The sequence below is a fragment of the Dryobates pubescens genome, chromosome W, assembly GCF_014839835.1.
Source record: "Dryobates pubescens isolate bDryPub1 chromosome W, bDryPub1.pri, whole genome shotgun sequence".
Lineage (NCBI taxonomy): Eukaryota > Metazoa > Chordata > Aves > Piciformes > Picidae > Dryobates > Dryobates pubescens.
The window spans coordinates 622,244-649,772 of NC_071656.1; the positions used below are offsets into that span (position 1 = coordinate 622,244).

Here is a 27,529-nt window from a genome sequence, read left to right on the forward strand (position 1 = left end):
TACTAAGTGTAGTAATATAATGAAGGATATGTCTCCAATTCCTTTACTACTCATTCAAACCTAATCACTGTCTTCTCTCAGAAACCATATGCTCTTCAAAGTGAGTTAGACTGTGAAAAGGAAAAAAAGTTTCAATGTAAGTGTGACTTTGAAATGTCTTTGCTTTTTTTGTGGCATTCTCATCGTGAGAGCCATGTTAATGTGGGAATTGAAGATGAGTGCTGCTGCACAGATCTGACATTGTTTTGCCTGGAATGTTTTCATTTAAGCACTTGGACTCTCCAGAGATTCTTTTACATAAGCAGCACACTAACATCTGTGTCTTGTCCACAGGCACAGAATTCTGCTAAATCTCTTCAGGTTTGAGAACCTCTGCAAATCCTACTCTTAGCTATGTTTGTTGTATAAATAAGGGTGGAAGAGCCATCAGATTACAAGCCTACATGTCTCTTTCAAAAGGTTGGCAAAGAGGGGAGAAGTCTAAGAAGACTGGGTGCATAAGCAGCTCATTGCTCTTGAGTGTGACAACATATTAAACTCTTATATACTCAGAAGCTGAAAAATGCTGCTTTATTACATCTTTATTTAAAGGAATTAAACATTTTGTGTTCACTAAATGCAAAATGTGACTTAAGCATGAAATTTTTTGAAACCATTCTTTCACCAAGTGGATTGGTAACTTTATAAAGATACTGACATTATTTGTCTTGGATTCACCAAGGGCATATCATGCTTGGCAAAACTGCATTCTATGACAAAGTAACCTGCTCAGTTGATGCAGGATGAGTGGTGGACATTTTCTACCTGAATTTCTTCAAGGCTTTTGGTATGCTTTTTCACAGCCTCCTCCTGGAGAAACTTATATCTTAAAGTTCTAGACAAGTGGTATATGTGGTAGATGGGGAGCTGTTTGACAGGCTGTACCCAGAGGAGGATGGCAAATAGCTCTTTTTCAAACTGGCAACCTGTCACAAGTGGGTTCCCTTGGGGATTGTTATTGGGCCCAATGCTGTTTAATATCTTCATAAGTGATCTGTATGGTGGGATCAAAGTTTGCTGATGATATCAAACTGAGTGGGGAAGTGGGCACTTCAGAAGGGAGAGCCACCTTGCAGGATGGAAGAGTGGGCTAACAAGAACTTTTATGAAGTTCAACAAGGACAGGTTTAAGGTCTTGCAACTGGGAAAACATAATCCAGGAGTGCAGCACAGACCAGGATCTACCTGGCTAGGAAGCAGCTCTGTAGGACCTGGGGTTCCTGGTGGATAACAAGATCAATATGAGTGAACAGTGTGCTGCTGCTGCAGTAAAGAAAGCCAACAGGATGCTGGGTTGCATCAACAAGGACATCACCAGTAGAGACAAAGACTCAGTGCTTGTCAGGCCACACTTGGAATACTGTGTTCAGTTTTGGTCCCCACTGTACAAAAAAGATGTGGACAGGCTGGAGAGGGTCCAGAGAAGGGCCACAAAGATGATCCAAGGACTGGAAGCCTGCCATATGAGGAAAGGCTGAGAGAACTGGGTTTGTTCAGCCTTGAGAAAAGAAACCTTAGGGGAGACCTTTTCACCATGTTCCAGTATCTAAAGGGTGGCTTCTACTTTTTACAAGGAGTCATATAGAAAAGATAAGGAGTAATGCATACAAGTTACTCCTGAGAAGATTCCAATAAGACACAAATGTGGTGGTGAGAGTAAGTTCAGTTCTCCCCACACACACAAAGAAACCACGGCTAACTCAGTCGGAGGAGCAGAAATGGATAAGAGTTATATTTACAAGCAGGATGAAATGCAGATGGATATATACACAATATACAGTATTTACAATATATACAGAAATATACAGCAAAGAATGTAATACAGAACAAAACTCCTTCCTCCATCCAGGAGGGTCCCCCCCCCCCGTACCCCCTCTCTCCCCCTACCTCCCTTTTTTCCCAAAAAGGGTTAGAGAGAGAGAAAAGGTAATTATTAAGGAGGAAATTTTGTTAGCTCAAAGCATATGCAAGAATTAGTTTCTTATCTGTTCAAGGTCAACTCCATCCAGCACAGCTGTTGCTCAGAGAGAGACTGAAAAAGACAGGCTGAAAAAGACAGAACTGACTGAGACTCAAACTGAACTAAAACTTAAAGTTGCATTCTACCTATCTACCAATGAAATTCATTTATAATATCTTGTTTTCATTATTTCACCAAAATGTTCAGCCAGACTGTTCCAGCAACTGTCCCTTTCTTAAAGGCACAGCCTAAAACAGTCACACACAAGGAAAATTTTTCACAATGAGAACAACCAGATACTGGAATAATCTCTCCAGGGAACTGGTGATATGTGAGCTGGCACAGGCAAGATGCAGGAACAACTGCAAAGCCACAGATGAAATGCAAAGAGTAGATATTCTCATTACTTCATGAACTGAGGGATCTCCACAGCAACGTTCAGATGGAGGTATACAAACAAGGACACAGGCATTGTGGAGCTCAGTCCTTGATAGAGAGCAAAAACCCTTTCAAACATTCTGCTTTCTTCTGTATATCAAGGATTCTTGCAGGCATAGTTTTCCACTGTGCTTAGATCTTCCCCACAGCAGGGTAGGAATCTCAAGCATGTTCAATAAGCTGCCTCCAAGTCCTTCACAGACCTATATTATCTAAACATAGATGTTTTATGTACTTGTCAAGCACACAAACTAAGCAACAATTAGTATATGTGGGTTTTAATATCCCAGGTGCAAGTCATTTCAGTGTGTTTACAATCTTCCTCACCATTTTTCCATTATTTTCCTACAGGTGGATTCCCCAACATTGGACACTTCTAAGATTCAGCTGGACAGGGTGTTGGGTCATCTTGTCTAGACCATGCTTTTTCCAAGAAAGGTTGGACCAGATGATCCTTGAGGTCCATTCCAACCTGGTATTCTATGATTATGCTGCTGAGGTGGTGTAGAATAGTTAGCTATGGAGATGTTACATCCCTGCAGTATTTGCTTTGAAGGAGGTGGGTCCCTGCTGAATCTGCAGAATAAAGAAATGCACTTACACACTTTGACTATTTGTTTTTTTCCATATGTATGAATAAGGCCACACTTCATGAACCCTAACATTTACCTGCCAGCTAAAATTGGGTAAACCTGTTACCAAGACAGTGTGGTATTTCTATTGGGTTTATAGTCCCTGAAAAGTGCTAATTAGTTTGTGTACTAACCTGACTGCACGTATGCTGACTGCACATGTTACTGAGTAGTACAATATTCTTAGTGTCCTACCACATCTTTTGCAGAGTAGTCCTTTTGCTACGGAATCTGAGAAAATGATGGAATGTATCCAGGAATTCCCTGAACACTATAAAGTTATTTTGGATAGACTGAATGAACAACGTGAGCAGGACCAGTTTACGGATATCACTCTAATTGTCGATGGTATGTGCAAGCCTGAGAAGCAGTTGGTATACAGAGAATTCTGAAAGCTGTGCTGGGAAGCTGTTGAGTTTGTCATGGGTCAGCTGTCAAACTGGGGTGCTAACAAATTCTTGGTTCTGTATTAGTGTGTGAGTTGCTTGCAGAGTTTAATTTAAAATCTTGGGCTGAACAGAGTCTCCAGCAGTGATTAATAATTTTGCTTCTGCTTTTCCAAACAAAGGGCTAAATGTTTTCAGGTAGAAGCCCACTTTGAAACTGTTGTATATGTTTAACATGTTGTCTATGGATTTCCAAAACATTGTAAAAATATATATCTTTCCCTAACTTGAGCTGACTGTTTGCATGCAGTGAACTTATACAAATATTGATGGATTGTTTCGTTTGATTGGGTTTTTTTAAACAAAATCAAAAAAAGACCCCAAAAAAACCCAAACTCAGCTTGAAATAAGATTACCTTCTTACTTCTCTGGTATCTGCCTGCTATTTTAATATTTATTTAAACCAGGGTAGAGCTATTCTCTCTCTTTTACATTTTCCTTTTTCTGTGTGCTCTAAAGATGGAAGATGGAGATATAAGTGTTTATTATTTCATTAGAAAATCATAGAATCAGTAAGATTGGAAAATACCTCAGAGATCATTGAGTCCAACCTGTCACCCAACACCTCATGACTAACTAAGCCATGGCTTCAACTGCCATGTCCAGTCCTCTCTTGAACACCTCCAGGGATGGTGACTCCACCACCTCCCTGGGCAGGACATTCCAATGGCCAGCAACTCTTTATGTAAAGAACTTTCTCCTCACCTCAAGCCTAAACTTCCCCTGGTGCAGCTTGAGACTGTGTCCTCTTGTTCTGGTGCTGGTTGCCTGGGAGAAGAGACCAACCCCCACCTGTCTACAACCTCCCTTCAGGTAGTTGTAGAGAGCAATAAGGTCTCCTTTGAGCCTTCTCTTCTCCAGGCTAAACAACCCCATCTCCCTTAGCCTCTCCTCATAGGGCTTGTGCTCGAGACCTCTCACTAGCCTCGTTGCGCTTCTCTGGACAGGTTCAAGTGTCTCAATATCCTTCTTAAATTGAGGTAGTGTCTAATTGATCGCCTAAGATCGCTTCTTATCCCAAACATGTCTTAGAACGTATGAGCTCTTCAAGGAAGATAGGCAGTGTCTCATTGGATGGACCTAGCTAATGGAGTACCACCTGATCCTTAAAAGGATAGCAAGAACTCACTTGAAGGAAAAGTGTCTTACAGAGTCTGGATTAGAGACAATTACGCAAATTAAGAAAAAAATTACTCTTCTGGAATTGACGGTAGTTTCACTGACAACACTTGCACAAAATTTATCCTGAATGTTTTTTCCTGCTCTAGTATTACTGAATCCACGTGTTGAGCTCAAAATTGGATTGTTTGGGGGTGGGTTTTTTTTGGTGTGTGTAACCATGTAGTTCTAATCCATGTTGCTTCTCTTACCTCTATTCCATGGCGCATTATGAACATTCATGCCTACACCAGGGAGAAGCCAACACAATGATGGGAAATAGTCTAAAAAACAGGAGGAACAGAGCAGATCTACTTCTGTTCTGTGGGGGTCTTTATGCTGACAGACGTAATGATAAAATGCATCTGTATGTAAGAACACAAATCCAAACAGAGCCTGGATAAAACCTGAGAGCTGAGCCCAAGGCATGCAGGAAAAAGTTTGCAGAGGAGCTTCCCATAACATAAATATCCAAAAAGTTAAATACACTGGAGTGAGTTCTCCAGCTGATTGAGTTGCAGAGCTTCAGCAAGGTCAGTGATGTCAGCAAGGGTCTACATGAGAGGGGACAGGCTAGCTGAAGTAGTATCCCATGTTACAGAGAGACATACTAAGCGACTATATGCTGCTGGAATAGATTTGTAGACTGGGTGGTTATGCAGCTGTTCTCTGCATCTGTACTTATTCTGCACTATGAGTATGGAAGGTGTTATCCTAAGCCAATTTTTTTCCCTCTTTGTAGGTCACCATTTCAAAGCTCATAAGGCTGTTCTTGCTGCCTGTAGCCAGTTCTTCTACAAATTCTTCCAAGATTTCACCCAGGAGCCCTTGGTGGAGATTGAAGGTAGCCCAATTCATGTAAATAGAAATCTTCAGAGTTGTGTGCCCAAGCTCAAAATGAATGTAGTAGCCTTGGTATGGGTTTAAATGCATGCTTGGTCATATTGATTAGTTTTCTACATCTCAGCTCTTGAGTTGTTCTGAGATAATGTCATGGTTTAACCCTGGCCAGCAACTAGGCAGCCAGGCTCATTCTTTCCCTACCAGTGGGATGGGGAGAGAATCTGAAGGGTAAAAGTGAGAAAGAAACTCATGGGTTGAGATTAAAAGAGTTCAAAAATTAAAAAGAAATGGTTTTTTATTATTATTGTAATGGTAAGGAAAAGAGAAAAAAATAACAGAGAAATAACAAAAAAAACAAGAAAGAAAAGCAATGCAGATGAAAACAGTTGCCTGTTGCCAACTGACTGATGCCCAGCCAGTCCCTGAGCAATGGCCCCTTGGCTCACCTCCACACCTGTCCCCCAGTTTTATTGCTGAGCATGATGTCATATGACATGGAATATGCCTTTGGTCAGTTGGGGTCAACTGTTCCAGCTGTGTCCTCTCTCAACTTCTTCTGCACCTCTCACCTATTCACTGACAGGGCAGCATGAGGAGCAAAAAAGCCCCTGACTCTGTGTAAGCACTGCTTGGCAATACAGGGATGTATTAGTTATTGCTCACACTATTTCAGCACAAATTCAAAACAGCCCCATACAAGCTACCATGAAGAACTTAACTCTGTCCCAGACAAAACCAATACAGGTAGCTATTGTCAGTGGAAGAAACTTCTCCTGAAGAAAAATTAAAAAAAGAAAAGAAAAGAAAAGAAAAGAAAAGAAAAGAAAAGAAAAGAAAAGAAAAGAAAAGAAAAGAAAAGAAAAGAAAAGAAAAGAAAAGAAAAGAAAAGAAAAGAAAAGAAAAGAAAAGAAAAGAAAAGAAAAGACCATGTTGGAGGAGACCTTCAAGATCATCGCGTCCAACCCATCAACTAATCCAACCCACCTAATCAACTAACCCATGGCACCAAGCACCCCATCAAGTCTCCTCCTGAACACCTCCAATGATGGTGACTCCACCACCTCCCCGGCAGCCCATTCCAATGGGCAATCACTCTCTCTGTGTAGAACTTCTTCCTAACCTCCAGCCTAAACCTCCCCTGGCGCAGCCTGAGACTGTGTCCTCTTGTTCTGGTGCTGGCTGCCTGGGAGAAGAGACCAACCTCTGCCTGTCTACAACCTCCCTTCAGATAGTTGTAGAGAGCAATAAGGTCATGGCTTGGCTGGGGTACAAGAACAGGATACTTACTTGTTAGTCGAGAAGCAATTTTCTGGAGCAATACTTCAGCTTCCACTAGCCTGCTGCTCAGAGGTCTCTTGAGAGAGAGATCACATTTTTATGTTTAAATTTATGGGTTTTTATTTTTCTATATAAACAGTTTTTTGTCCATCTTATATTTCCTTTTATCTTTGTTGTGGCATAGAATACAATCATAGAATCATTAAGGTTGAGAAAGACCTCTAAGACCATCAAGTCCAACTGTGAACTCACCACCACCCTGTCCACGAATGGAATGGAATGGAATGGAATGGAATGGACCAGACCTTCAAGATCATCGTGTCCAACCTATCATCCAACACCACCTAATCAACTAAACCATGCAACCAAGCACCCTATCAAGTCTCCTCCTGAACACCCCCAGCGACGGCGACCCCACCACCTCCTCAGGCAGCCCATTCCAATGGGCAATCACTCTCTCTGTGTAAAACTTCCTCCTAACCTCCAGCCTAAACCTCCCCTGGCACAGCCTGAGACTGTGTCCTCTTGTTCTGTCACAGGATGCCTGGGAGAAGAGACCAACCTCTGCCTGACTACAACCCCCCTTCAGGTAGTTGTAGAGAGCAATAAGGCCACCCCTGAGTCTCCTCTTCTCCAGGCTAAGCAACCCCAGCTCCCTCAGTCTCTCCTTATAGGGCTTGTGTTCCAAGCCCCTCACCAACTTTGTTGCCCTTCTCTGGACACCCTCCAGCAAGTCAACATCCTTCCTAAACTGAGGAGCCCAGAACTGGACACAGGACTCAAGGTGCGGCCTAACCAGTGCAGTGTACAGGGGCAGAATGACCTCCCTGCTCCTGCTGGCCCCACTGTTCCTGATGCAGGCCAGGATGCCGTTGGCCCTCCTGGCTGCCTGGGCACACTGCAGCCTCATGTTCAGCCTACCATCAACCAGCACCCCCAGGTCCCTCTCCACCTGGCTGCTCTCCAGCCACTCTGACCCCAGCCTGTAGCTCTGCATGGGGTTGTTGTGGCCAATGTGCAGAACCCGGCACTTGGATGTGTTCAATCTCATGCCGTTGGACTCTGCCCATCTGTCCAGCCTGTCAAGGTCCCTCTGCAAAGCTCCTCTCCCCTCCAGCAGATCAACACCTGCCCAAGTGCAACATCATGAAATACCACATCCTGAAATACCATGTCTACATGTTTTTTGATCACTTCCATGGATGGTGACTCCACCACTTCCCTCGGCAGACTGTTCCAATGGGTGACCACTCACTCAGTAAAGAAATTTTTCATAATAGTTAATCTAAACCTCCCCTGGTGCAACTTGAGGCCATTTCCTCTAGTCCTATTGCTAGTTACTTGGGAGAAGAGACTGACCCCCCACCTCATTAAAACCTTTCAGGTAGTTGTAGAGAGCAATGAGGTCTCCTCAGCCTCCTCTTCTCCAGACTAAACAACTCCAGTTCCCTCAGCCATTCCTCATCAGGCTTGTACTCCAAGCTCTTCACCAGTTTCGTTGCCATTCTCTGGACATGCTCCAGCACCTCAATGTCCTCCTTGTAGTGAGGGGCCTAAAACTGAACACAGTATTTGAGGTGCAGCCTCAGCAGTGCTGAGCAGAGGAGCAGAATCACTTCCCTACTGCTGGCCACACTATTTTTGATACAGGTCTTCTTGGCCTCCTGGGTACACTGCTGGCTCATGTTCAGCCAGTCGTCAACCAGTGCCTCCAGGTACTTTTCTTCTGGACCACTTTCCAGCCACTCTCCCCCAAGCTCATAGCATTGTGTGGGGTTGTTGTGACCCAAGTGCAGGGCCTGTCACTTGGCCTTGTTAAATGTCATAAAACTGACTTTGACCCATCGAGCCAGCCCCTCCAGATCCCTCTGTGGAGCCTTCCTACCTTCAAACAGATCAACACTCCCACCCAACTTGGTGTCACCTGCAGACTTACTGAGAGAGCACTCAATCCCCCTGTTCATATCAGTGATAAAGATGTTAAACAACATTGGCCCAAAAAGTGAGCCCTGGAGAACACCACTTGTGACTGGCCACTAACTGGGCTTCATTCACTAGAACTCTCTGATTTTGGCTGTCCAGTCACTTTTTTTACCCAGCAAAAATACACCTGTAATCCATGAGCTGCCAGCTGTGGGAGACAGTGTCAAAGGGTTTACTGAAGTCCAAGTAGGCAATATCCACAGCCTTTCCCTCATCCACTAAGTGAGTCACCTGGTCATGAAAAGAGATCACATTGGTCAAGCAAAACCTGCCTTTTATGAACTGTGCTGGCTGGGTCTGATCCCCTGGTTATCTTGCATGTGCCATGTCAGTGCACTGAAGAGGAACTGTTCTGTAATCTCCTGTACTGAGGTCAGGTTGACAGGCCTGTAGTTCTCTGGATCATCCTGGCTCTTGTAGATGGCCAGCACGTTGGCAAGCCTCCAGTTGTCTGGCATATTCCATGTTAACCAGGACTGATGATAAATGATGGAGAGTGACTTGGCAACCTTCTCTGCCAGCATCCCTGTGACCATTTGACGCTGTGCCTTTAAGGAAGGGGCACACTGGCTAAATGTTTATAAAATATTTTGGTAGTCTAAACGAATTTCATTGGTAGAATTGTGGGAGGTGAGATTGGACCCAGGGGAGCTGGGAACTTTCTCTCAGTCTTCCTTCCTTCGCTGTCCCTTTCGGCTGGATCTGCTTCTGGGCTTCTTGCCAAGAGATAAGAACTAACTCACTCCCTGTAACAGACCTGTCCGCTTCTTCCCCTGTCCTGCTAACCATCCTCGTCTCTTCTTCTACCTCTTTGGGGGAGAAGGGAGGTAGGGGGTGAAGGGGGGCACAGGGGGAAGCCCCCTCTGTGGGGGGTCTGGTTTCTGGTTGAGTTCATTTGCTGTATATTCCTGTACATATTGTAAAATACCTGTATTTGTTGTGTTACATATAATCTGTTTCCTTGTAAAATATAATCTCATTTCTCCGACTGGGTTTAGCCGTGGTCTCTTTCTCAGTGGGGGAGGGAAAGCAGAGCCTTTCCTTTCAAACCACCACAATCCCTCAATACTCTTGGGTGGATCCCGTCCAGCCCCATAGACTTGTAAGTGTCCAGGTGGTGTATCAGGTTGTTAACTGCTTCCTCCTGGATTATGGGGGATTTATTCTGCTCTCTGCCCCTGTCTTCCAGCTCAGGGGGCTGGATGCCCTGAGGATATAACTGGTTTGACTATTAAGGACTGAGGCAAAGGTGGCATTAAGTACCTCAACCTTTTCCTCCATGATGGCCATGTTCCTCCCCACATCCAATAAAGGGTGGAGATTCTCCTTGACTCTCTTCTTGCTGTTAATGTAGTTGTAAAAATATATTGGTATGACTCTGTAGTTGTTCTGGATTCACATGCTTCTATAGTAGATTTTTTTTAATTCCAGTATGAGCCTACCTCTTCATGAAACTGGCTGTAAAAGAATTGTGAGCAAAATGATGAGCAGACAAGTGTGCAAGACTGAGGAATTGCTAAAAAAGCAGTTTTTCTTGCTTGTGAACAGGTGTAAGTAACATGGCTTTTCGTCACCTAATTGAGTTCACCTATACAGCAAAACTAATGGTCCAAGGTGAGGAAGAAGCAAATGATGTTTGGAAAGCAGCTGAATATCTACAGATGTTAGAAGCAATCAAAGCACTTGAAATCAGGTAAATGCACAAGCCTCTTTTTCTTCCCAATGCTGAAACAGAGTTTTAAGAATCCTTTTATGAGAGCTGACTGCCAGTATTTTGCAGTGCTGTTCTTTATCCTGGAACCTCCTAGACTTGCGTGGGACCATGTACTCTTCTACTATAAGATATGGCTCAGAATTATAAAGGCTAAAAAAATTGAGTATCACATTCTTTGGGCTGGAACTCAATGACAAGTAACATGGTTGGTAAATGTTGCAGACATTGTAGGGCTGTGACTTTGTAGTAACTAATGCTACATCTCTTTTGTCTGATTGCCCACACCTGATTGAGAGCTAAGTGTACAGTGATGATGTCACATTAACAAGTTTGTGCTGGTGTTTTGATTTTATGCAGCTTTCTGTTTTCAAGAGAATAAGCAGTGATTTTAAAACCTGGTGCAAAATTAATCTCTTAAACTTCTTAAACAAATGTAATTGTTATAGTCTTTTTTGTATGGGATCAGTACTTAATAAAATGTTGCTGTGGCACCTTTTATCTGCCCATAAAATTAAACCAGAATACTCTTTCCACATCCTGGTGGCTTTTTTTGTTTCCTCAGCTGTTAGCTGTATGCTTACTTGAAGAAGGAGATGTTATAATAATCATTGTGTGAAGTCACAGCTGTAGTGTTTTCTGACAAGCTGTAAGCACTGCAGGCAATTGCACATACTCCAAAACTTAAGAGGTGAAAAGCATAGGAAGAACATGAATCTTATTTCTGAGTAGACAGTCCAAAGAACTTCCTTTGGGGAATTTTTCTTTCCAAGTACAGAGTTTTGCAAGTTTCTTAAGCCTATATCATTAGGCTAACTGGCCTTTCTTCTTGATGTGTATATCATTCAAGTGGAGCTGTTTAAAACACTTTAGTAACCTTAATTCAAAGGCTCCACAATTTTAACCATGCTATTTTACAGCTCTAAGAAGTATAGATTAAGGATAAATTACCTTCTGAAATGCATGCAGGTTATGTGGTCATTCAGCTTCTTTGAGAAACAACTGCAAGTGTTTAAGGCAGGAGCTCAGTATCAGGCAGAAATTGTTATAAACACTTATATGTTTATGCAAATACTTTGCAGGAACAAAGAAAATTCATCACCCTTAGAATCAAATCAAATGCAAGGTAAAAATAAACCAAAAAAGAGGAAGATAGCTGAGACCTCTAATGTTATCACAGAAACACTGCCATCTGCAGATTCGGAGCCTGTTGAAATTGAGGTTGAGATTGCTGAGGGGACAATTGAAGTGGAAGATGACAGCACTGAAACACTTGAAGTATCTTCTGCAGAGCAATCTATAAAGTACCTACAGGCAACAGGTACATCAGATGAATCTGCCTTGGCTCTTTTGGCAGATATCACCAGTAAGTATCGTCAGGGAGAGGCAAAATGCCAGATTCAAGAAGGTGACGGTGCAACTGATCCCTCATGCAAACAGGTAGAAGGTATTGAAATTGTGGAACTTCAGCTGTCACACATGAAGAATTTATTCCACTGTGAGAAATGTAACCGTTCATTTAAATTGTTTTACCATTTTAAGGAACACATGAAAACACACTCTACTGAGAGTTACAAATGTGACATATGCAATAAAAGGTACCTACGAGAGAGTGCTTTGAAACAGCACCTTACCAGTTACCATCTAGATGAAGGTGGTGCCAGCAAGAAGCAAAGACCTGGCAAAAAGATACATATATGCCAGTATTGTAATAAGCAGTTTGACCACTTTGGACATTTTAAAGAGCACCTCCGGAAGCACACAGGTAAGAGCACTGCTATGGTCCTGTACTTGTGCCTTTGCCTCTAGCATTTTGGGGTTTTGCATGGTTTGACAAAATAGAAAATATATTGAAGGAAACACAAGTACTAGGAATATTTGGCTTCTGGTTACAACTAAAATGCTGGGGGGTTTTGTTTGTTTGTTTCATTGAGTTTTGTTGGTTTGTTTAACTTTTTTCCCATTGATATATACTTTAAGAATTGGGGTAGTTAAAAATAGCCATCTAAACCCAGAAAGCACTACTGAAGCTTCTCTCTGAAGTCTATTAAATTTTAATTTTTTTTTCCCAAATTGTTTATTTGAAAGTACTAAACTGAGGAGCTACTTATATTTTCATATTTTTACTAGTAAATATTTCTTTTCAAACATCATCTGAACTGTGAGATTCTCAGTGGAATACACAGTTCAAAGGGTTCCTTTAACAGAACTTCTGAGCAAATACCTATTAATGCATTAGGCATAAAATACTCCCCTAACAACTCTCTCTTGTACCATCTTGTTTGAAAGTTTCATCCTTGCTTTTGACATCTCATCTATGATTTCATTTTCTTTGTTAATTAACATAGCAAAACAGTTCTAGTGACTATAGTAGGCTTTGTTACTGTAAATTCTTCCCCTCAAATCTGGATAGCTTCTTTTGAATACAAAATTACTCATGCTCCTTCTTCTATATAATATGGGAAGTTAAGATGCTATTTCTTCATCTCACTGAAAAGTCTGTACTATCTGAATACGTACTGATAATTATATAGATAACTCCCTGAATATAAAATATATATTTTCCTGATCTTTCAGATGTTTTTTTTTTTATGTTGGTTGAGAGTCATCAGTAAGAATTTAATGGAGTGTAGCAGTCCTATTTCTTTTGTGGCTTGTTGTTTTGCTAAAGCCCTTTAATTGGAACTTTTTTGCAACTGTGTATGGGACTGCTGAGTATTGATACATGACACCATAACCAGTCTACTCCCAGTAGCCCCTTAAAAGTTGCATTTATAAAAAGTCATTGGAAAATCCTTATTCCCTATGAAGTAGGGAGTTTTTCTCCATTATGCTGAAGCCAAATACAAGCTATTTAACAGAAGTAGCTTTCTTTTGAAGTAGCTTTTTATTTTGAGATAAAAGGTTGTGGCAGATTAACAGAGTAGCCCAAATATCACAGTATGTTGGTTGCTGTTGTGACAAAGGATTTTGGTGATGAAGCAACCTAGCACATCACAGGAGATACAAAATAATTTCTAAATATTTATTAATATTAGAATAGAATAGAATAGAATAGAATTAATCAGGTTGGAAAAGACCTTCGAGATCATCCAGTCCAACCTATCATCCAACACTATCTAATCAACTAAACCATGGCACTAAGTGCTTCATCCAGTCTCTTCCTAAGCACCTCCAGTGATGGTGACTCCACCACCTCCTCGGGCAGCCCATTCCAATGGCCAATCACTCTTTCTATGAAGAACTTCTTCCTAACATCCAGCCTAAACCTCCCTGGTGCAGCTTGAGACTGTGTCCTCTTGTTCTGGTGCTGGCCACCCGGGAGAAGAGACCAACCCCCACCTGTCTACAACCTCCCTTCAGGTAGTTGTAGAGAGCAATAAGGTCTCCTCTGAGCCTCCTCTTCTCCAGGCTAAGCAACCCCAGCTCCCTCAGCTTCTCCTCACAGAGCTGTGCTCCAGACCCCTCACCAGCTTTGTTGCCCTTCTCTGGACAACTTCCAGCAACTCAACATCTTTCCTAAACTGAGGGGCCCAGAACTGGACACAGTACTCAAGGTGTGGCCTAACCAGTGCTGAGTACAGAGGCAGAATGACTTCCCTGCTCTTGCTGGCCCCACTGTTCCTGATCCAGGCCAGGATGCCATTGGCCTTCTTGGCCACCTGGGCACACTGCTGGCTCATGTTCCACCTACTATCAACCAGTACTCCCATGTCCTTTTCTACCTGGCCACTCTCCAGCCACTCTGACCCCAGCCTGTAGCACCGCCTGGGGTTGTTGTGGCCAATATGTAGAACCCGGCACTTAGATGTGTTAAATCTCAAGCTTAAAATGAAACCAGCAACTTGTTGCCCAGCCTATATTTATGCTTGGGATTGCCCCAACCCACCTTGTACTTGGCCTTGTCTAACTTCATGAGGGTCACATGCGCCTACCTCTCAAGCCTGTCCAAGTCCCTCTGGATGGCATCACTTCCCTCCAGCATGTCAACCAGACCACACAGCTTGGTGTCATCTGCAAACTTGCTGAGGGTGCATTCAGCTCTACTGTCCACATCATTGACAAAGATGTTAAACAGCACTGGTTCCAGTACTGACCCCTGAGGGATGCCATTTGCCACTGGTCTCTATTTGGATATTGAGCCATTAATGTCAGCTCTCTGACCGTTCAGCCAATTACTTATCCAGTGAGTGGTCCATCCCTCAAGTCCATGTTTTTCCAGTTTAGTGACCAGTATGTCATGTGGGACAGTGACAAATGCTTTACACATGTCCAAGTAGATGACATAATTTAGAATAGAATAGAACAGAATAAACCAGGTTGGAAGAGACCTTCAAGATCATCGTGTCCAACCTATCATCCAACACCACCTAATCAACTAAACCATGCAACCAAGCATCCTGTCAAGCCTCGCCCTGAACACCCCCAGCGATGGCGACCCCACCACCTCCTCAGGCAGCCCATTCCAATGGGCAATCACTCTCTCTGTGTAAAACTTCCTCCTAACCTCCAGCCTAAACCTCCCCTGGCACAGCCTGAGACTGTGTCCTCTTGTTCTGTCACAGGATGCCTGGGAGAAGAGACCAACCTCTGCCTGACTACAACCCCCCTTCAGGTAGCTGTAGAGAGCAATAAGGTCACCCCTGAGTCTCCTCTTCTCCAGGCTAAGCAACCCCAGCTCCCTCAGTCTCTCCTCATAGGGCTTGTGTTCCAAGCCCCTCACCAACTTTGTTGCCCTTCTCTGGACACCCTCCAGCAAGTCAACATCCTTCCTAAACTGAGGAGCCCAGAACTGGACACAGGACTCAAGGTGCGGCCTAACCAGTGCAGTGTACAGGGGCAGAATGACCTCCCTGCTCCTGCTGGCCCCACTGTTCCTGATGCAGGCCAGGATGCCGTTGGCCCTCCTGGCTGCCTGGGCACACTGCAGCCTCATGTTCAGCCTACCATCAACCAGCACCCCCAGGTCCCTCTCTACCTGGCTGCTCTCCAGCCACTCTGACCCCAGCCTGTAGCTCTGCATGGGGTTGTTGTGGCCAATGTGCAGAACCTGGCACTTGGATGTGTTCAATCTCATGCCGTTGGACTCTGCCCATCTGTCCAGCCTGTCGAGGTCCCTCTGCAGAGCCTCTCTACCCTCCAGCAGATCAACTGCTGCCCCAAGCTTGGTGTCGTCAGCAAATTTACTGATGATGGACTCAATGCTCTCATCCAGATCATCAATAAAGATGTTAAAGAGCATGGGGCCCAGTACTGATCCCTGGGGCACACCACTAGTGACTGGCCGCCAGCTGGATGTGGCACCATTCACCACCACTCTCTGGGCTCGGCCCTCCAGCCAGTTCCTAACCCATCGCAGTGTGCTCCCATCCAAGCCATGGGCTGACAGCTTGGCCAGCAGTTTGCTGTGGAGGACAGTGTCAAAGGCCTTGCTGAGGTCCAGGTAGACTACATCCACAGGCCTCCCCACATCCACCAGGCGGGTCACCTGATCATAGAAGGAGATCAGGTTGGTCAGGCAGGACCTGCCCTTCCTAAACCCATGCTGGCTGGGCCTGATCCCTTGGCCATCCTCTAAGTGTTGTGTGATTGCACTCAGGATGACCTGTTCCATAATCTTGCCTGGCACTGAGGTCAGGCTGACAGGCCTATAATTCCCTGGCTCATCCAACCGGCCCTTCTTGTGGATGGGCACCACTTTGGCCAGCTTCCATTCCTCTGGGATGTCTCCAGTGAGCCAGGACTGCTGAAAAATGATGGAGAGTGGCTTGGCCAGCACATCTGCCAGCTCTCTCAGCACCCTAGGATGGATCCCATCTGGTCCCATGGACTTGTGGGGATCCAAGTGGCTAAGCAGATCACCAACTCCCCCCTCCTTCAGGAACAGAGGAAGACTATGCTGCTCCCTGACTCCTTCTGCCAGCTCTGCAGGCCAGCTGTCTGGAAAACATTTTGTCCTGCTAGAAAAAATTGAGGCAAAGAAGGTGTTAAGTAACTCTGTCTTCTCCTCATCCTTTGTTACAACGTTCCCTTCCATGTCCACCAAGGAGTGGAGGTTGTCCTTGCCCTTCCTCTTGCTATTAATGTATTTATAGAAGGACTTTTTGTTGTCCTTCACAGCAGAGGCCAGTCTAAGCTCCAAATGTGCTTTTGTCTCCCTAATTTTCTTCCTACATGACCTAGCAACATCCTTAAACTTTTCATGGGTTGCCTCACCTTTCTTCCAAAGATGATTCACCCTCTTTTTTCCCTTAGTTCTTTTAGAAGTTCATTACCCATCCAGGCTGGCCGTCTGCCCTGGTGGCTCATCTTCCGGCACACTGGCACAGCCTGTTCCTGCGCCTTCAAGAGTTTCCTTGAAGTAGTCCCAGCTCTCCTGGACCCCTTTGTTTCTAAGGGCTGTTTCCCAAGGAACCTTCTGAGTTAGTTCCTTGAGTAGCCTGAAGTCTGCCCTACAGAATTCCAGAGTGGAGGTCTTCTTGCTGCCTCTCTTAGCTTGACCAAATACTGAAAATTCAATTATCTCATGGTCGCTGGCCCCTAAACAGCCTCCCACCACCACATCACCCACCAGCCCTTCCCTCTTGGTGAAGAGGAGGTCAAGCATAGCCTTACCCCGGTAGGCTCATGCAGCACCTGGGATAAGAAGCTGTCCTCCATGCACTCTAAGAACCTCCTAGACTGTCTCCTCTCTGTTGTGCGGAGATCCCAGCAGATGTCAGGCAGGTTGAAGTCACCCATGAGAACAAGGTCAGGCGATCTTGAGACAGCCTTAAGCTGCCTATAGAATGCTTCATCAACATCTTCTTCCTGGTTGGGTGGTCTATAACAGACTCCAACCAGGATGTTAGCGCTGTTGGCCTTCCCTCTAATTCTCACCCACAGGCACTCAACCTGATGATCCCTGATCTCCAGCTCAATGGCATCTAGTGCCTCCCTGATGTACAAGGCCACCCCTCCACCCCTTCTTCCTTGCCTGTCTCTCCTGTAAAGCCTGTGGCCATCAATTGCAGTGCTCCAGTCATGTGAGTTGTCCCACCACATCTCTGTGATGGCAACTACATCATAACTTTCCTGCTGCAGCAAGGCTTCCAGCTCCTCTTGTTTGTTGCCCATAGTTCGTGCATTAGTGTACATGCACTTCAGCCAGGCTGCCGGTTTCACCTCTGGCTCTAGCTTATCACCCCCAGACTCCTGCCTGGGGGGATTGGTTTCAGCCCCTTCCCCCTTCGAATCTATTTGCTCTTCCCTTATCTACTGATGCTGTAACTCCATCATAAAAGGCCACCAAGTTCATCAGGCATGATTTGCCCTTGGTGAAGCCATGTCAGTGTGGTAGTGAGAAGAGTTCAATTTCCCCCCCCCCCCAGAAACCACGGCTAACTCAGTCAGAGGAGCCGATGGAAAAGCTATATTTTTACAAGCAGGATGAAATGCAATGAATATAGAATACATAGAATACATAGAATAAACCAGGTTGGAAGAGACCTTCAAGATCATCGCATCCAACACATCAACCAATCCAACACCACCCAAACAACTAACCCATCGCACCAAGCACCCCATCAAGTCTTCTCCTGAAAACCTCCAGTGATGGCGACTCCACCACCTCCCCAGGCAGCCCATTCCAATGGGCAATCACTCTCTCTGTATAGAACTTTTTCCTAACATCTAGCCTGAACCTCCCCTGGCGCAGCCTGAGACTGTGTCCTCTTGTCCTGGTACTGCTTGCCTGGGAGAAGAGACCAATATCTGTCTGTCTACAACCTCCCTTCAGGTAGTTGTAGAGAGTAATAAGGTCACCCCTGAGTCTCCTTCTCTCCAGGCCAAGCAACCCCAGCTCCCTCAGCCTCTCCTCGTAGGGCTTATGTTCCAAACCCCTCACCAACTTTGTTGCTCTTCTCTGGACTCGTTCCAGCAAGTCAACATTCTTCCTAAACTGATATATACACAATATACAGTTGTCGCAGTTTGAGCTGGGTGCCCCCCTGGTGTGTTTATTTCATGTGTCCAGAAGTCCAGCCCAGAGGGATGGACGCAGGAAATTGTGTGTATTTCCTACCATAATTCTTTGCACCACTATAAGATCCAGTGCGGGGTCTAGCACTTTCTCTTTTCTTCCTCCTCCGTCAGCCGGTAACTGGGGGAGATGTCTGCTGGCTTTGGGCCTGGCTAGGCCCAAGGCCACGGGGGGATGGGTAGTCTCAGGTCTGGCCAGCTGAGACTAGCCCAGCAGAGGGAGGGGGAAGAAGGAGCCCTGAGGGTCTCGGGTGTACCCTCAGGTGGGAATGGGATGCCTCTGGGTTTGCTTTTGGGATCTTTCTTTGTCACTGCGCTTTGGGTTTTCTGTAAACATTCACCGCTTTCTATTTAAACTTTCATCACTTTTGCAATCCGTTTGTCTGAGTGTTTTTATTCCTGCCCGTGGTGGGGAGAGGGGGCTGCCTCAACCCAGCACATTCTTGGTAGCAGAGGATGGTTGTGCTGCTGTTCCTCAGTAGCTTTGCTCTTAGGAATGTGAGCATCAATGCTCAGTATATACAAAAATATACAGCAAAGAATGTAACACAGAAAAACTGCCCCTCCCCTCAATAGAGGAGGGTCCCCCCAAAAACCCCTTTTCCCCCTTCCTCCTTTTTTCCCAAAAAGGGTTAGAGAGAAAAGTAATTGTTAGGGGAAATTCGCAGTATCACAGTATCGCCAAGGTTGGAAGAGACCTCGAGGATCATCAAGTCCAACCTGTCACCACAAACCTCATGACTAGACCATGGCACCAATTCTGTTAGTTTTAAAGCGTATGCTAAGGGAAGAAAGGAATTAGTTTCTTATCTCATTAGTTGAAGGTCAGCACCAAGCACAGAAAGAGAAACAGCTGTCTGGACTCAGACAGAAACAGACTGAGAAACAAACTAAACTTAAAGTTACACTGCTACTGATCTACCAATGAAATTCGTTTAGAACTATCTTTGTTTTCCTTTTTACACCAAAACATTCAACCAGATTGTTTCAGTAGCTGTCCTTTTCCTTAAAGGCACAGCCTAAAACTGTCACAGTTGGTTACCACCAATCACCTCTTCTTCATTTTCCATATGCCTTAGCAAAGCCTTCAGGAAGATCTGCTCCATGATCTTGACAGGCAGAGGTGGGACCGACTGGCCTATAGTTTCTGGGATCTTCCTTTTTTCTCTTTTTGAAGATGGGGGTTATATTTCCCCTTTTCCAGTCAGCAGGAATGTCACCAGACTGCCATAACCTTTCAAATATGATGGACAGTGGCTTTGCAACTTCATCTGCCAGTTCCTTCAGGACCCACAGGTGGATCTCATAAAGGCCTCATGGACTTGTGCACCTTCCAGTTCTTTAGATGGGCTCAAACGTGATCTTCGCTTATAGTGGGTGGATCTTTCATTTCCCAGTCCCTATCTGCCTTCTGGAGCTTGGGCGGTGTGGCTAGAGCCCTTGCTGGTGAAGACTGAGGCAAAGTAGTAACTGAGTACCTCAGTCTTCTCTGTATCCCTCATGATCAGGTCTCCATTTTGAGTCCAGAGAGGCCCCACATCTTCCTTAGCCTTCCTTTTGCTGAAGAAATTCTTCATGTTCCCCTTTGTCAAACTTGAATCTCTGTGCTTTTGCTTCCCTAATCTGATCCCTGGCTGCTTGGAGAACAACTTTGTAATTCTGCCATGTGGCCCATTCTTGCTTCCACTCCCTATAGACTCTCTTTTTGTGCCGAAGTTAAGTCCAGGAGCACCTTGTTCATCCATGCCGGCCTTCTAGCATTCTTGCCTGCATTCTTTTTGATTGAGATGCACTGCTCCTGAGCTTGGAGGAGATGGTCCTTGAATATTGACCAGTTTTCTTGGACCTCTCTTCCCTCCAGGGCTTTATCCCATGGTACTCTGTCAAGCAGATCCCTTAAGAGGATGAAGTCTGCTCTCTTGAAGTCCAGAATAGTGAGCTTGCTTTGCACCCACTTTGATTCCTTGAGGATCTTAAACTCTACAATTTCATGGTCACTGCAGCCAAGGTTGCCCTTAAGTTTCACATCACTCACTAGCCCCTCCTTTTTGGTGAGGACAAGGTCCAGGATAGTACCTTTTCTTGTGGATTCCTTTACCTCTTGGAAGAGAAAGTTATCAGTACACTCCAGGAACCTCTTAGATTGCTGGTGCCCTGCTGTGTTGTCCTTCCAAGAAGATATCTGGGTGGTTGAAATCTCCCATGAGGGACAGGGCTTTTGTACACAAAGATGCTCCTATCTGTTTATAGAGGGCCTCATCCACTGAGACTGTGTCCTCTTGTCCTGGTACTGACTGCCTGGGAGAAGAGACCAATATCCGTCTGACTACAACCTCCCTTCAGGTAGTTGTAGAGAGTAATAAGGTCACCCCTGAGTCTCCTCCAGGCTAAGCAACCCCAGCTCCTTCAGCCTCTCCTCGTAGGACTTGTGTTCCAAACCCCTCACCAACTTTGTTGCTCTTCTCTGGACTCGTTCCAGCAAGTCAACATCCTTCCTAAACTGAGAGGGGCCCAGAACTGGACACAGTACTGTGGTAGGTTGAGAGAGGGCTTAGCTCTCCCTCCTCCACAGAGTAAGAAACCACAACTAGCCCAGTCGAAAGAGCAAGCTATGTATTTACAAGCATATATGGAAAGCAGGTTATATATAACACAATATCATAGAACTACACCAGATCCTTGTTCATCCCCTTGTGCATCACCACCCTCACCCTGGGGCAGCCAGAGCCATGGGACTCTTAGTCCCAGTCACAGACCCTCAGCTCTTGAGCCCAGCCTATCTCAGCACACCTTGCTTAGCAACAAGCATTGCAAGCCTTAGTTCAAATTCTAATTGCGTAGTGTTCACTGCCAAAAATGCCTGCTCTTTGGCCACAACTACAGCTTCTGTGGCTTCAAGAATTGCTCATTCATTCTTCTAACCTTTTATTAGACCAACCTGTAATATAATCCAATAGACATTTACTGGTTGCTCTGACTTAGCAGTATTCTGTCTGGCAGAGCACAAAAGCTTCAGGCAGAGAAAAGGCAAATACCCATATATAACTAGCAGTTAACTAACTGTTTACTTCTATACATACATCCATACTACCTGCTTATTGTAACAGCTACTTTTCAGGGCATGGAAGAGCTCATTCTGTGAACAAGGACAACCAAAACAATATCATCATTCAACTGTTTACTGCTATGTAACAATTGTTATTATTTAACAGACTAGCATCTGGATGATGTTAAAATTTCAGATTAAACTAAAAGGGACAAGTGCTGCCTGCTTGAATTCAAGCTATTTCTGCACCAACACTGCTCTCTCACTTTGATTGGGCACCACAGCCCTTTAAAAATACATAGAGGACAAACATTATCTTTTTAAAAGTAGGTTTGATAGAATCAGTGACAGATGTTTGCCACCTAAATTATAAAAAGATGGCTTCATTCCATCCCAGTGCATGTCAGAACTGTCTCTTTCCTTTCTTCTTCTATTTTCCCCTCCTCTCTCTTTTTCCCTTCCCTTTTTTGCCTTTTTCCTTTGTTCTACCCAAACTACTGTGGTTCACAGAACAGGCCACTGCAAAGATGAATCACTATTCTGTGTTTTAAATAATGAAGGGGAAAACTTAAATACAGTTATATACAGGTATTTACAATATATACACAGAAATACACAGCAAAGAGAAATAACACAACAAAAATCCCTCCCTGAGGGAGGGATCCCCTCCTTGGAACCCCCTCTCTCCCCCCCTACCTCCCTTTTTCCCCAAAAAAGGGTTAGAGAGAGAGAAAGGCAAGTTACTAAGGAAAAGAGTTGTTAGTAAGCTTCAAAAGCCCATGCAGGATTAGTGTTTGCTTATCTGAAGGCCAACTCCAGCAGTTCGCAGAAGCAGCAGGCAGGGAGAACAGGCTGATACCACACTCCCCCAACTCCCAAACCGAACTGAACTGAGGAAAAAAAAAATTCCAACTGCTCTACAATCTGAAGCTGCATTTTTGTTTATCAACCAATGAAATTCGCTTAGAATATCAGAATGTTTTGGTTCTAGTACCGAAAACATTAGCCAGTGTGTTCCAGCAGTGTTTGTTCTTAAAGGCACAGCCTCAAACGACCACAAGTACTCAAGGTGCGGCCTACCTGTAGCAGAGAGTCTCCAAAAACATAGACTTTGATAACAGTTAAGGAAAATATTCCTGCCATTTAACATTTTTCTGTGGCCTTTAGGTGTATGTGAGAATCATAGGCTACTTGTGGATTTCTTTTTTAAGCTAGTTATGCACTTCTCAGTTTCTTTATTTCTGAAAATACAGGTTTATTTGCTTTCCATCTCAGGAGTCAGTAACTGCTGCATTCTTGAAAATGTAAGCTCTTAATCTAGCTAAAATAGATTCTTATGTTACTCACAGAAATATCTCGGCCTCTTTTGGAGTTCATTAAGTAGTTTGTTTCAATAGTTATGTTGGTATTGGTACCTCCACAGATTAATTATCAGAATTTCAGAAGGAACACACTATTTGCAATTTCTTTAATTTCCTTGCATTTCATTGTGTTTGTGCATGATGAAATTAGTAAACAGAGACCCTAGCTACTTTTTGTTACTATTTGATGATGGAAATAAAAAATATACTACTTCAGATGAAATTTTTGAGGTTTGTTTTTAACACTAATGCATTGCTACTTCATGGTCAAGGAAACTTTCTGGAGCTCATTTTCATCTCTCAAGCATAAGCTGTTATTGTTTTTGAAAATAAAACTTTATTATTTAAATACTTTCTTCTTTACTGTGTCACTTTGTATATACTAATGTTGAGTCTTTCATTGTTAATATCATCAGGTGAAAAGATAAATAATGGATATTTCTTTAAGATATTTCATCAGAATAGTAATCTAACTTCCATAAAAACCTAAATGTACCTTAAGTTGCACTGGGAATTATATTACATTGTTGTCTGTTTATGGGGTTTTGTCTTTTATAAAAGAGAGTCATGCTTCCCGTTATGTTTTTGCCCTTTTGTTTACATAAATAAAGTTTAAATAGAATGTCTTTCTCTTCTGTAGAATAATCCAATTGGACTTACCTTTACAGCATAATCATCAACCTACACAAAAGGGAGAAGGGAAGAAGGGAGATCTGACCAAAAACTCACTGGCTTTATATGCTCACAAATCCCTGTGTCTGTCTTAACAGGTGAAAAACCATTTGAATGTCCAAACTGCCATGAACGTTTTGCTAGGAATAGCACGCTCAAATGTCACCTAACAGCCTGTCAGTCTGGAGCTGGAGCTAAAAAGGGAAGAAAGAAGCTGTACGAATGTCAGGTGGGTAATGAAAGTAGCAGAGTCTGAGACTAGATATCTCCTCCTTGTGCTGAGGGAGTACTGAGAAGGAAATGTAATGAGAGTAGGCTTATACCTCCAGTAACTACTTTTAGTAATATAAATTATAAAAATTGCATTCAACCACAACATGAGGGTAAATTATTTTATCTAAATAGTTCTATTTAAAATATAGAATTACTGCTATGGAACTTCATAATACCTTGTTTATCAGAAAGATTCTTCTGGGTAGGTGTTCATCTGCATCTTACTGATCTTTCTGCTTCCTTTTCAAGGTTCTTGATGCACTGACCTAGGCCTTTTGTGCTTGTGAGCATGCTTCACTAAAGTCCAAAATACAAAGAACTTCTGATTAATACCAATAATATTGACTTTGTCTGGGAAGTCATTCCAATTTATGATGACAATCTGCAATGTCTTTTAAGCAAATATAAATGCTGTAGATGGATAGCTAGAATACTTAGTCACTATATGTAGCTGACATTTGAAAAGCTATTCAGAAGAATGTTCCTTAGATTTTAAAAGTTGATTCTGAAAAGCTAGAAAATATGAGAGCTGAGGTTGATTGTAGCATTTTTTTTTGTCATTTTGCTGCTCTACTGCTGTGATAGTCATAAATAATAACACACTTCACACTCTTCCTCTCTTAAGGCTTTCACCTTATTCAGTTCACAGGATGGCTGTGGTTCAAGGTTAAATTGAATTGTGCAGTAAAAACTGCTGGATATTTGCTTTATTTGTTAAAAAATCCCAGTGATCATATTCACAGGAAGCAATTAATACAGCAGGAGATGAATGAATTCTGTGTTGCTAATCAAATAATTTAATCAGAAGTTTCACTGATGCTGTTGCATCATTTAGCAGTTATGCTAGTCTGAAGTTAATTCTTGGAAGCATAGCTTGAACTTAAATATAAGTTTTAAACATGAGAACTACTCTATAACACAAAATTGTCCCTAGTAGCTTCATTTGAAGATACTGTTTTGTCTTTGCAACTCTTTGGTTTAATTGCTTCACCTCACCACAGCTTTGTTACAGATATTGTGAATGTGAGTTAGTGTTATTTCAGCCTACTACAACTCTTGGATAATTTTTTCTTAATTTTTTTCTCTTTAGAACTAAATTTGAATAGTGTTGAATATATAAAATCTTGACTCACTGAACAAAGAGAAGAAAACAAAACTGCACTTGCTTGATGAGCACTTTTGGTGCTCTTCATTGTACGCCTTGAGTACTGGATTAGGCTATATGTGGCAAGAACAGTAATTATGTGCTTTGACATTACTGATCGTCATTAAATTTATGTATGAATAAGTAATTTTGAGTGCTTATCTATGAGGTTAGTATTTTAAGAAGTGTATGTTGTAACTTCTTTCTAAATCATGAGCACGGGGGGGGCAGACAAAAAGCACATTGTTAGCATCACAAACGTGGCTTTAAGACTTCAACAGCAAAATGGGGGATATTCAACTCTGTTACACAGAGTTATTTCCTGCCAGATACTACATCATTCTTCTGTTCTGTTACTGAAAATTGAGATGGAATGTTATGTTTCAAAAGTATTTGCCAACAGTGAAATGCTTATTTCTGCAGCTAAGAACACTTGCATGGACAAAGACCCCTGAGCCTGTTTCTTGACTTCAAGCTTAACTCTACTCTTTTCTCTCTTCTACCCCAGCATCTGATTCATTTCTGCAGTCCTCTGTGTGTTGTTTTCAGACTACTTACCTCAGTGTCAGCTGAAGGGAAGGCAGTGTACTCAAGTGCTTTGTGAAAATAGTATGTCTGCAGTGAAAGCAGTACTTTTATCTGGAAGAGACTTAAAAGGGATGGAGTTTTAAGAGATTTGTATCTGCTGAAACCACTCAAGTATTTTTTTTTAATGGCAAAATTGAGACTTTAGTATAGCCAGATAAATCTTACAATGCCATGAACAAATGAAAGCTGATAAGAAAAACATTGGCTAGTAGGACTGCATCTAGAACTTCAGTAAAAGGGTGGTTTGTACTACACTTTCATCATACAATATTATTGCAAAAATAGTTTTTTACACAAAATTGTAGTACCAGGCATCTATGTGGGCATGAATCTGTATGCAAATTTCACATAAGGTTAAAATAAGAAAACTTTCAAATGCTGTACTGACTCATAAATTTTGTAGCTATCCTATGTATGCACAACTCTCAAATGGCACAGTGATTCTTAAAAATAAATAAATATTAGGTCTTTTGTTCATCTGAAGCTGACTTCTCAGGTTTTATCTGTAACATATGTGGGGTTTGGGGGGGTTGTTTTTGTTATTGTTTGAGGGAGAGGGGGTGGTTTGGGTTTTGGGGGGGATTGTTTGGTTGGTTGTTTTTGTTGTTGTTGTCGTTTGTTTACTTTTAAATCCAAGTAGCAATAAGCTACACTATACAAATCTGTGATCTGAAGTAGGCACTATACTTTGTCATGTTTCTGTTGACACTGTTTGACATACTGTATATTTTGTTTCAGGTTTGTAACAGTGTGTTTAACAGCTGGGATCAATTTAAAGATCACTTAGTAATACACACCGGTGACAAACCCAACCACTGTACCTTATGTGATTTGTGGTTTATGCAAGGTAGTGAGCTGAGAAGGCATCTCAAAGAAATGCACAATATTTCAGAACAAATAGTGACAGAACAGGTTCTTCCAGTGGAAGCTGAACCAGTAACATCAATGACTATAATAGAACAAGTGGAGCAAGTCCATGTCCTACCAGTAATTCAGGTACAAGTGGATCCTGCACAGGTAACTGTGGAACAGATGCATCAGGATCTCATGGAGAACAGTCAAGTGAAAGACACACAGATGGAGGAACTGCAAGAACAGGTGCAAATTAGTTACTTGGAAGTTGAACACATTCAGACTGAACAAGGTGCTGAAGTTCACGTGGAGCAATTACACGTTCAGCATGTAAATCAAATACAGATGGAAGATGTACAGACAGAACTTGTAGGTGGAACAGACCTGGAACAAGTAGAATATGAAAGTATTGATCAAGGAGAAGCAGAAGAAAATAAAATTGATCAAGTAGATAATATAGATAAGGAAGATCATGAATAAGCTGAAGACTTAAACTCAACAGTTAGTGGACACACAGAATGAAAAGGTGGATGACTAGGACAAATAACCACACTGCAGGTTTAGGAATAAAATACCTGATTATTTTTGTTTGCTTTTAAATTGGTTTTTGAACTGTCAGTGATCATCTTTCCAGTATGTTGTCCTTAGGAAGCTGGACAAATGGACCAAAGTTATCTTTCTTCATGTACAACCAAACTTCTCTCATGTGTGAAAAATAACTTTCCCATTTATGTAATACCATGGAACAGAAACTACCATGGAGTTGGACAGCTTTGTGAAGATTTTAATGATGAGTAGCTTGTATCACTGTTACACCATTCCTGGGTACATGTAAGAGTAACTTCACCTCTTTTCCTCTTGCCATAGAAGCAAACTCTTGTTATATATTTACAGGGTATCTGTGGCAGAAGAATCAGTAAAATTAGGTGGATTCTAATATAAGTGGACAATCAGATGCCTGCCAATTTTCTGAGCAGACAGTTTGCTGTTTCCTATCAGTGGTACCTAACTTTCAGGCTGGGGAAAAAACTGTTGCTGGAGGTCTTGGAGAACAAAAAACCTGTGCCTTTTCAACAGTCTGGTTAA

General features: G+C 43.0%; 1 protein-coding gene across 1 annotated transcript; it reads left to right on the plus strand.

Moving 5' to 3' along the window:
• The first annotated feature begins 3,336 nt into the window (after positions 1–3,336).
• On the plus strand, positions 3,337–27,529 carry LOC104305590 (zinc finger protein 131). The gene is given in 7 exon segments (XM_009906454.2): positions 3,337–3,417; positions 5,416–5,517; positions 10,326–10,470; positions 11,571–11,928; positions 12,031–12,253; positions 23,685–23,815; positions 26,330–27,529. Coding segments are annotated over 5 exon segments (1,482 nt in total). The 5' UTR covers positions 3,337–3,417; positions 5,416–5,517; positions 10,326–10,336; the 3' UTR covers positions 26,966–27,529.